This window comes from Salmo salar, unplaced genomic scaffold (genome assembly GCF_965601325.2).
Source record: "Salmo salar unplaced genomic scaffold, fSalSal1 ptg000472l, whole genome shotgun sequence".
Taxonomy (NCBI): Eukaryota; Metazoa; Chordata; class Actinopteri; order Salmoniformes; family Salmonidae; genus Salmo; species Salmo salar.
Window position 1 is genome coordinate 325,698 of NW_027675397.1, and position 10,976 is coordinate 336,673.

Below are 10,976 nucleotides of genomic sequence, written 5' to 3' on the forward strand. Positions count from 1 at the left end.
GTCCTAAAACAATATTAAACAAACACAACATTCCCTCCCTTTGTGTGTGTGTGTGTGTGTGTGTGTGTGTGTGTGTGTGTGTGTGTGTGTGTGTGTGTGTGTGTGTGTGTGTGTGTGTGTGTGTGTGTGTGTGTGTGTGTGTGTGTGTGTGTACTCCCTGGTTGAGGAGATGTAATCTCATGTTTTGTCCACAGAAACCAACAGGAGAGATCAGAGTCAGAGATTCTCAGTGGTCAGTCTTCCCAGAGTCATCAAACAGACCTGGACTCCATATTCAGTGTATGTGGTCCTGTTATGAACATTTGTTTTTGTTGACCTCAAGTAAAGTTGATCTGTCAATCATTCATTAATGTGTTAATGAGAAAGCCTTTCTTCTCTTGCTTAACTTATTTACTTCATTTATTTCAGTTGCTTGAAGAGAAAATTATGACATTTGTGAAGAACGAGCTGAAGATGTTCAAGAGGATTCTTAGTCCAGAACTCCCAGAAGGCTATGAGAGTCAGAAGCAGGATGAGGAAGTGGTGGATGCTGAAGATGAGAAGCAGGAGAGCAGTGCCAGAGAGGGGGCTCTGAAGATCACACTGCACGTCCTGAGGAAAATGAACCAGAAGGAGCTTGCTGAGACACTGGAGAAATGTAAGATCTGTCTGCCACATGTTGAATGCTGTTTTATAACATTTAAAAGCTGTAGCTAAAGTACAGCTAAAGTAGCTGTGTAACTCAATGATATTGTAGCAGCCTTAATACAACACCTTGTGACCTCATCAAGTAGCAGAAGGGATGTGATGTGGTGATTAATTTAGAGAGAGAGACAGAGAGAGACAACATTAATAATACCATCAATAACACCAATAATAATATAATCAGTCACACCAGTCTGTAATGCATTAAGAAAACGTTTACACATTTATACAGTCAGTTAAGAGAATAAATTATTATTTTAAAACTTTAACAGTCCTTCAATACTGTAGACATTAAAACAGACGTAATATTAATATCCTCTGTGTTATTTCCTCATTCAGATGAGCTTGCTGTGATTTGCCAACGTGAACTCAAATCTAATCTAAAGAAGAAGTTTCAATGTGTATTTGAGGGGATCGCTAAACAAGGAAACCCAACACTTCTCAATAAGATCTACACAGAGCTCTACATCACAGAGGGTGGAACAGGAGAGGTCAATAATGAACATGAGCTGAGACAGATTGAGACAACAACCAGGAAACATGCAAGACCAGAGACTGCAATCAAATGTAACGACATCTTCAAACCCTTAACTGGACAAGACAAACTCATCAGAACTGTGCTGACAAAGGGAGTCGCTGGCATTGGAAAAACAGTCTCTGTGCAGAAGTTCATTCTGGACTGGGCTGAAGGAAAAGCCAATCAGGATGTTCAATTTGTGTTTTCATTCCCTTTCCGGGAGCTGAATTTGATGAAAGGGGACAAACACACTTTCATTGAACTCCTCAATCACTTCTCAATGGAAACCAAAAAATCAGGAATCTCCATCTACAACAAGTACAAAGTTCTGTTCATCTTTGATGGTCTGGATGAGTGCCGACTGCCCCTAGACTTCCAGAAGAACAAGATCTGTTGTGACGTCACAGAGTCAACCTCACTGGATGTTCTGCTGACAAATCTCATCAAGGGAAATCTGCTTCCCTCTGCTCTCCTCTGGATAACTACCCGACCTGCAGCAGCCAATAAGATCCCTTCAGGGTGTGTTGACCAGGTAACAGAGGTACGAGGGTTCAATGACCCACAGAAGGAGGAGTACTTCAGAAAGAGATTCAGTGATGAGGACCTGGCCAGCAGAATCATCTCACACATAAAGACATCAAGGAGCCTCCACATCATGTGCCACATTCCAGTCTTCTGTTGGATTTCTGCAGTAGTCCTTGAACACATGCTGAAACATAAGAGAGAAGAGATGCCCAAGACTCTGACTGAGATGTACACACACCTTGTGGAGTTTTATACCAAACAGAAGAATGAAAAGTATCTTGGGGAAGAAGAGACAGGTCCCCACTGGAATAAAGAGAGCATTCTGTCACTGGGAAAACTGGCTTTTCAACAGCTTGTGAATGGCAATCTGATTTTCTATGAAGAAGACCTGAAAGAGGCTGGCATTGATGTCAATGAAGCCTCAGTGTACTCAGGATTGTGCACACAGCTCTTTAAAGAGGAATGTGTTCTGTACCAGGACAAGGTGTACTGCTTCGTTCATCTGAGCATTCAGGAGTTTCTGGCTGCTGTATATGTGTTCCTCTCATTCATCAACAACAATGAGAATCTAATGGCCGAACCGCAATCAACGTCCAGGAACCTATCTGTGATGTTCAGAGACAAATCTGAAGTTTCTTTCTACAAGAGTGCTGTGGATAAAGCCTTACACAGTGAGATGGGAAACCTGGACCTTTTCCTCCGCTTCCTTCTGGGACTCTCACTGGAGTCCAATCAGAAGCACTTACGAGATCTACTGACAAAGACAAGAAGCAGCTCAAAGACCCATGAAAAAACAGTCAAGTACATCAAGGAGAAGATCAGGGAGAATCCCTCTCCAGAGAGGAGCATCAATCTGTTCCACTGTCTGAATGAACTGAATGACCATTCTCTAGTGGAGGAGATCCAAAGCTTCCTGAGCTCAGGAAGTCTCTCAGAACCCAACCTGTCACCTGCACAGTGGTCAGCTCTGGTCTTTGTGTTGCTGACTTCAGAAAAGGAGCTGGATGTGTTTGACCTGAAGAAATACTCCAGATCAGAGGAAGGTCTTCTGAGGCTGCTGCCAGTGGTCAAAGTCTCCAGAGCTGCTCTGTGAGTACATAAAATGACATATAAGAACTAATCATCAGGCAGAAATATTCAGTTTAGGAAAAATATGTATTATAATAAGGTAATAATATTATATTGAAAAACATATTGAAAAAATGCATTGATTTTGACAATAGTATAACAATATAACCATACAATTCAAGGAGATGGGAGATGAATCTATATGTTGTTTGGGAGAATAAACCAAATGCATCGTCCATTGTCCTTCTACACTACTCGTTAAATTAACAGTATGTTTGTGAAGTCATGATGATCTCTTTGTCAGACTGTCAGGCTGTCTAGTCACAGAGGAAGGCTGTGCTTCTCTGGTCTCAGCTCTGGAGTCAAACCCCTCACACTTGAGAGAGTTGGATCTGAGTAACAATGACCTGAAGGATTCAGGAGTGAAGCTGCTCTCTGCTGGACTGGGGAAACCCCACTGTAAACTGGAGACTCTGAGGTCAGTATTCCTGTAGTTGGTCAACAAGTAATAACTGTTCACCAGATCCACATGTGTTTACCAGGCACACATAGTCCACACCATATGTGTTTGGACAGTGAAGCTTACAGTTTTCATTTTGGTGATATGCTCCAGCATGTTGGATTTGAGATCGAATGTTTCATATAGTACAGAATGTCCAGTACAGAATGTCACCTTTTTTTGAGAGTATTCATAATAATCAGTAATCATGTTTTACCATTTAGAAATGAAAGAATTTTATGTATATACAGTGGCTTGCAAAAGTATTCACCCCCCTTTGGCATTTTTCATATTTTGTTGCCTACCTGGTTAAATAAAGGTGAAATAAATAAAATAAAACAACCTGTAATTAAAATAGAATTAAAATAGATTTTGGGGGGGTCTGTATCATTTTATGTACACAACATGCCTACCACTTTGAAGATGCAAAATATTTTAATTGTGAAACAAACAAGAAATAAGAAAAAAAAGAGAACTTGACCGTGCTTAACTATTCACTCCCCAAAAGTCAATACTTTGTAGAGTCACCTTTTGCAGCTATTACAGCTGCTACTCTCTTGGGGAATGTCTCCATAAGCTTGGCACATCTAGCCACTGGGATTTTCGCCCATTTTTCAAGGCAAAACTGCTCCAGCTCCTTCAAGTTGGATGGGTTCCACTGGTGTACAGCAATCTGTAAGTCATACCACAGATTCTCAATTGGATTGAGGTCTGGGCTTTGACTAGGCCATTACAAAACAGTTACATTTTTCCCCTTAAACCACTCGAGTGTTGCTTTAGCAGTCTCAAATCTCTGGAAGACTGAAACAGGTTTCCCTCAAGAATTTCCCTGTATTTAGCCCCATCCATCATTCCTTCAAATCTGACCAGTTTCCCAGTCCCTGCCGATGAAAAACATCCCCACAGCATGATGCTGCTGGGGATGGTGTTCGCGGGGTGATGAGAGGTGTTGGGTTTGCGCCAGATATAGCGTTTTCCTTGATGGCCAAAAAGCTGAATTTTAGTCTCATCTGACCAGAGTACCTTCTTCCATATGTTTGGGGAGTCTCCCACATGCCTTTGGGTGAACACCAAACATGTTTGCTTATTTTTTTCTTTAAGCAATAGCTTTTTTTCTGGCCACTCTTCCATAAATCCCAGCTCTGTGTAGTGTATGGCTTAAAGTGGTCCTATGGACAGATACCCCAATCTCTGCTGTGTAGCATTGCAGCTCCTTCAGGGTTATCTTTGCCTCTCTGATTAACCTCTTACATCTAGATGTGCCGCTAGCGGAACGCCTCGCCAATATCCAATGATAGAGCGTGGCGCAAATTACAAACTCCTCAAAAATCCCAAAACTTCAAATTTTCAAACATATGACTATTTTACACCATTTTAAAGACAAGACTCTCCTTTATCGAACCACACTGTCCGATTTCAAAAAGGCTTTACAACGAAAGCGAAACATTAGATTATGTCAGGAGAGTACCCAGCCAGAAATAATCACACACCCATTTTTCAAGCTAGCATATAATGTCACAAAAACCAAAACCACAGCTAAATGCAGCACTAACCTTTGATGATCTTCATCAGATGACACTCCTAGGACATTATGTTATACAATACATGCATGTTTTGTTCAATCAAGTTCATATTTACATCAAAAACCAGCTTTTTACATTAGCATGTGACGTTCAGAACTAGCATACCCACCGAACACTTCCGGTGAATTTACTAAATTACTCACGATAAACGTTCACAAAAAACATAACAATTATTTTAAGAATTATAGATAGAGAACTCCTTTATGCAATTGCGGTGTCCGATTTTAAAATAGCTTTTCGGTGAAAGCACATTTTGCAATATTCTGAGTAGATAGCCCGGCCATCATGGCTAGATGTTTTGACACCCACCAAGTTTGGCACTCACCAAACTCAGATTTACTATAAGAAAAATTGGATTACCTTTGCTGTTCTTCGTCAGAATGCACTCCCAGGACTTCTACTTCAACACCCAATGTTGTTTTGGTTCCAAATAATCCATAGTTATATCCAAATTGCTGCGTTTTGTTCTTGCGTTCAAGACACTATCCGAAGGGTGAAGCGCCGGCGCATATCGTGACAAAAAATGTCAAAATATTCCATTACCGTACTTCGAAGCATGTCAAACGCTGTTTAAAATGAATTTTTATGCAATTTTTCTTGTAAAATAGCGATAATATTCCGACCGGGAGACCTGTCAGTGTTTTCGTTGAAACACTGACAGTTGAAAATGGAGTCTTCACATGCATGCGCGCGCCCGTGTCATTGTTCTCAGAGCGACCACTTTCCAAATGCGCTACTGTTTTTCGCCCAGGGACTGCAGAGTCATCATTCCCCGTTCTGGCGCCTTCTGAGAGCCTATGGGAGCCTTAGAAAGTGTCACGTTACAGCAGAGATCCTCTATTTTCCATAAAGAGGCTATAGAAAGACAAGAAATGGTCAGAGAGGGCACTTCCTGTATGGAATCTTCTCAGCTTTTGGCCTGCCATATGAGTTCTGTTATACTCACAGACACCATTCAAACAGTTTTAGAAACTTTAGGGTGTTTTCTATCCACATCTACTAATTATATGCATATTCTAGTTTCTGGGCAGGAGTAATAACCAGATTAAATCGGGTACGTTTTTTATCCGGCCGTGAAAATACTGCCCCCTATCCTAAACAGGTTAATGCCCCCCTTGCCTGGTCTGTGAGTTTTGGTGGGCGGCCCTCTCTTGGCAGGTTTGTTGTGGTGCCATATTCTTTCCATTTTTTAATAATGGATTTAATGGTGCTCCGTGGGATGTTCAAAGTTTCTGATATTTTTTTATAACCCAACCCTGATCTGTACTTCTCCACAACTTTTTCCCTGACCTGTTTGGAGAGCTCCTTGGTCTTCATGGTACCGCTTGCTTGGTGGTGCCCCTTGCTTAGTGGTGTTGTAGACTCTGGGGCCTTTCAGAACAGGTGTATATATACTGAGATCATATGACAGATCATGTGACACTTAGATTGCACACATGTGGAGTTTATTTAACTAATGATGTGACTTCTGAAGGTAATTGGTTGCACCAGATATTATTTATGGGCTTCATAGCAAAGGGGGTGAATACATATGCACGCACCACTTTTCTGTTTTTAACTTTATTTTTTAAACAAGTCATTTTTTTTTATTTCTCTTGACCAATTTGGACTATTTTGTGTTTGTCCATTACATGAAATCCAAATAAAATCAATTTAAATTACATGTTGTAATGCAACAAAATGGGAAAAACGCCAAGGGGGATGAATACTTTTGCAAGGCACTGTAGTTCTACCATTTGAAGAAGTCTTAATTATTTGGACAAATTCACTTATATTGTATTAAAGTAGTCATAAGTTTAGTATTTGGTCCCATATTCCATGCCTGCAGTGATTACATCAAGCTTGTGATTCTACTAACTTGTTGAATTCATTTGCAGTTTGTTTTGATTGTATTTTAGTTAATGTTTTTCCTAATAGAAACTGATTGGTGAATAATATCCTGTCATTTTGGAGTCACTTCACTTGTATTGTCAGTAAGAATAATTCAAGAATGATGATGAATGAGAAAGTTACAGAGGCACAAGGATCATACCCCCTCTGTTATTGGAAACGGTGAGAGGTTAGTATGTTTTGTTGTATCCTCTGTTATTGGTAATGGTGAGAGGTTAGCATGTTTTGTTGTAGCCTCTGTTATTGGTAGTGGTGAGAGGTTAGCATGTTTTGTTGTAGCCTCTGTTATTGGTAATGGTGAGAGGTTAGCATGTTTTGTTGTAGCCTCTGTTATTGGTAATGGTGAGAGGTTAGCATGTTTTGTTGTATCCTCTGTTGTTGGTAATGGTGAGAGGTTAGCATGTTTTGTTGTAGCCTCTGTTATTGGTAATGGTGAGAGGTTAGCATGTTTGGTTGTAGCCTCTGTTATTGGTAATGGTGAGAGGTTAGCATGTTTTGTTGTAGCCTCTGTTATTGGTAATGGTGAGAGGTTAGCATGTTTTGTTGTAGTCTCTGTTATTGGTAATGGTGAGAGGTTAGCATGTTTTGTTGTAGCCTCTGTTATTGGTAATGGTGAGAGGTTAGCATGTTTTGTTGTAGCCTCTGTTATTGGTAATGGTGAGAGGTTAGCATGTTTTGTTGTAGCCTCTGTTATTGGTAATGGTGAGAGGTTAGCATGTTTTGTTGTAGCCTCTGTTATTGGTAATGGTGAGAGGTTAGCATGTTTTGTTGTAGCCTCTATTATTGGTAATGGTGAGAGGTTAGCATGTTTTGTTGTAGCCTCTTTTATTGGTAATGGTGAGAGGTTAGCATGTTTTGTTGTAGCCTCTGTTATTGGTAATGGTGAGAGGTTAGCATGTTTTGTTGTAGCCTCTGTTATTTGAAATGGTGAGAGGTTAGCATGTTTTGTTGTAGCCTCTGTTATTGGTAATGGTGAGAGGTTAGCATGTTTTGTTGTAGCCTCTGTTATTGGTAATGGTGAGAGGTTAGCATGTTTTGTTGTATCCTCTGTTATTGGTAATGGTGAGAGGTTAGCATGTTTTGTTGTAGTCTCTGTTATTGGTGATGGTGAGAGGTTAGCATGTTTTGTTGTAGCCTCTGTTATTGGTAATGGTGAGAGGTTAGCATGTTTTGTTGTAGCCTCTGTTATTGGTAATGGTGAGAGGTTAGCATGTTTTGTTGTAGCCTCTGGTTTTGGTAATGGTGAGAGGTTAGTATGTTTTGTTGTAGCCTCTGTTATTAGTAATGGTGAGAGGTTAGCATGTTCTGTTGTGGCCTCTGTAACTTTCTCACTCATTCTGATTCATGATTCATTCATGATTTTTCTTAATCATGGCATCATCAGAATTTAATTTTTAATCGTCAATCACATACAGTTGAAGTCGGAAGTTTACATACACTTAGGTTGGAGTCATTAAAACGTGTTTTTGAACCTCTCCACAAATTTCTTGTTAACAAACTATATAGTTTTGGCAAGTCGGTTAGGACATTACTTTGTGCATGACACAAGTAATTTTTGAATCAATTGTTTACAGACAGATTATTTCACTTATAATTCACTGTATCACAATTCCAGTGAGTCAGAAGTTTACATACACTAAGTTGACTGTGCCTTTAAACAGCATGGAAAATTCCAGAAAATTAAGTTATGGCTTTAGAAGCATCTGGTAGGCTAATTGACATCATTTGGATGTATTTCAAGGCCTACCCTCAAACTCAGTGCCTCTTTACTTGACATCATGGGAAAATGAAAAGAAATCAGCCAAGATCTCAGAAAAAAAATTGTAGACCTCCACAAGTCTGCTTCATCCTTGGGAACAATTTCCAATCGCCTGAAGGTAACACGTTCATCTGTTCAAACAATAGTACTCAAGTATAAACACCATGGGACCACACAGCCGCCATTACCCTCAGGAAGGAGACACGTTCTGTCTCCTAGAGATTAATTTACTTTGGTGCAAATCAATCCCAGAACAACAGCAAAGGACCTTGTGAAGATGTTGGAGGAAACAGGTACAAAAGTATCTATATCCACAGTAAAACGAGTCCTATATCGACATAATCTGAAAGGTTGCTCAGCAAGGAAGAAGCCACTGCTCCAAAACCACCATAAAAAAGCCAGACTACAGTTTGCAACTGCACATGGGGACAAAGATCGTACTTAGCCACATTTAAAATGTTTGCTTCACTGTCAAAATAGCTATGGTGTGGACTGTATACTCAATACAATCTAAATATGATACCTCACTGTCTGTCTTTTGACTGATACTGCTTTTAAACTGGTCTGGTGAGTCTACTCAAATATTTGTACTATACATGTTTCTATCTTCAGGCAATACTTTGATCATTTGTCATTTTTAATGATGATACATTAATTTACGAATAGATATGGCAGGTTTCAGGACACTGATATCTGAAAAATGTTGAAAAATTATACTGCCACTATTTTCACCACCAAAGCATAGCAGTGTGATTTTAATATGATTTGACTCTTTGCAGGCTGTCAGGCTGTCTAGTCACAGAGGAAAGCTGTGCTTCTCTGGTCTCAGCTCTGAGGTCAAACCCCTCACACCTGAGAGAGCTGGACCTGAGTAACAATGACCTGAAGGATTCAGGAGTGAAGCTGGTCTCTGCTGGACTGGAGGATCCCCACTGTAAACTGGAGACTCTGAGGTCAGTATTCCTGTAGTTGGTCAACAAGTGATAACTGTTCACTAGATCCACATGTGTTTACCAGACACACATAGTCCACACCATATGTGTTTGGACAGTGAAGCTTACAGTTTTACATTTGGTGCAATGCTCCAGCATTTTGGATTTGAGATGTTTCATATTAGGTGACCTTACAGAATGTCACCTTTTAGTTGAGGGTATTTTCATATATATCTGTTTTACCGTTTAGAAATTAAAGCACTTTCTGTACGTAGTTCTCCCATTTGAAGAAGTCTTAATTATTTGGACAAATTCACTTATATTGTATTAAAGTAGTCATAAGTTTAGTAGTTGTACCATATTCCATGCCTGAGGTGATTACATCAAGCTTGTGATTCTATAAACTTGTTGAAATCATTTGCAGTTTGTCTTGGTTGTGTTTTGGATGATGTTTTTCCTAATAGAAACTGAATGGTGAATAATGTCCTGTCATTTTGGAGTCACTTCACTTGTATTGTCAGTAAGAATAGAAGATGTTTCTGAACACTTCTACGTTCATGTGGATGCTACCATGATTATGAATAATCATGAATGAATCGTTAATGATGATGAATGAGAAATTTACAGAGGCACAAAGATCAGACCCCCTCTGTTATTGGTGTTATTCTGTATACTTCTGGCCCTTCTTTGGACACTGTGTTAACTAACCTCTAGACGAGCTTCAATGCCATACAACTCTCCTTCCGTGGCCTCCAACTGCTCTTAAATACAAGTAAAACTAAATGCATGCTCTTCAACCGATCGCTGCCTGCACCTGCCCGCCTGTCCAGCATCACTACTCTGGACGGTTCTGACTTAGAATATGTGGACAACTACAAATACCTATGTGTCTGGTTAGACTGTAAACTCTCCTTCCAGACTCACTATAAGCATCTCCAATCCAAAGTTAAATCTAGAATTGGCTTCCTATTTCGCAACATAGCCTCCTTCACTCATGCTGCCAAACATACCCTCGTAAAACTGACCATCCTACCGATCCTCGACTTCGGCGATGTCATTTACAAAATAGCCTCCAATACCCTACTCAATAAATTGGATGCAGTCTATCACAGTGCCATCCGTTTTGTCACCAAAGCCCCATATACAGTGGGGGAAAAAAGTATTTGATCCCCTGCTGATTTTGTACGTTTGCCCACTGACAAAGAAAGGATCAGTCTATAATTTTAATGGTTTATTTGAACAGTGAGAGACAGAATAACAACAAAAACATCCAGAAAAACTCATGTCAGAAATGTTATAAATTGATTTGCATTTTAATGAGGGAAATAAGTATTTGACCCCCTCTCAATCAGAAAGATTTCTGGCTCCCAGGTGTCTTTTATACAGGTAACGAGCTGAGATTAGGAGCACACTCTTAAAGGGAGTGCTCCTAACCGCAACTTTGCTTCTGGTACGCAAGCTGTTTTCATTAGTTCCCCGCATCCAGTGCAAGCGGGAGGGATTGTTAATTCCGCTACCG

The 10,976-nt window shown here is 40.0% G+C and overlaps 1 protein-coding gene across 1 annotated transcript; it reads left to right on the forward strand.

The window, feature by feature from the left end:
- Positions 1 to 385: 385 nt before the first annotated feature.
- LOC145876201 (NLR family CARD domain-containing protein 3) lies at positions 386 to 7,316 on the forward strand. Its single transcript, XM_082971989.1, has 3 exons — positions 386 to 637; positions 1,024 to 2,815; positions 3,099 to 7,316. Exons 1-3 carry the CDS (start codon positions 427 to 429, stop codon positions 3,286 to 3,288), a joined length of 2,193 nt encoding a protein of 730 aa, XP_082828115.1. The 5' UTR covers positions 386 to 426; the 3' UTR covers positions 3,289 to 7,316.
- The last annotated feature ends 3,660 nt before the right edge of the window (positions 7,317 to 10,976 follow it).

What these genes read in the sequence shown, in the direction of transcription:
- LOC145876201 (XM_082971989.1), top strand. Translation starts at nt 427, where the DNA reads ATGACATTTGTGAAGAACGAGCTGAAGATGTTCAAGAGGATTCTTAGT. An exon ending in TGCTGAGACACTGGAGAAAT is followed by an intron (nt 638 to 1,023) that starts GTAAGATCTGTC and finishes TTCCTCATTCAG; the next exon opens with ATGAGCTTGCTGTGATTTGC. An exon ending in AAAGTCTCCAGAGCTGCTCT is followed by an intron (nt 2,816 to 3,098) that starts GTGAGTACATAA and finishes TCTCTTTGTCAG; the next exon opens with ACTGTCAGGCTGTCTAGTCA.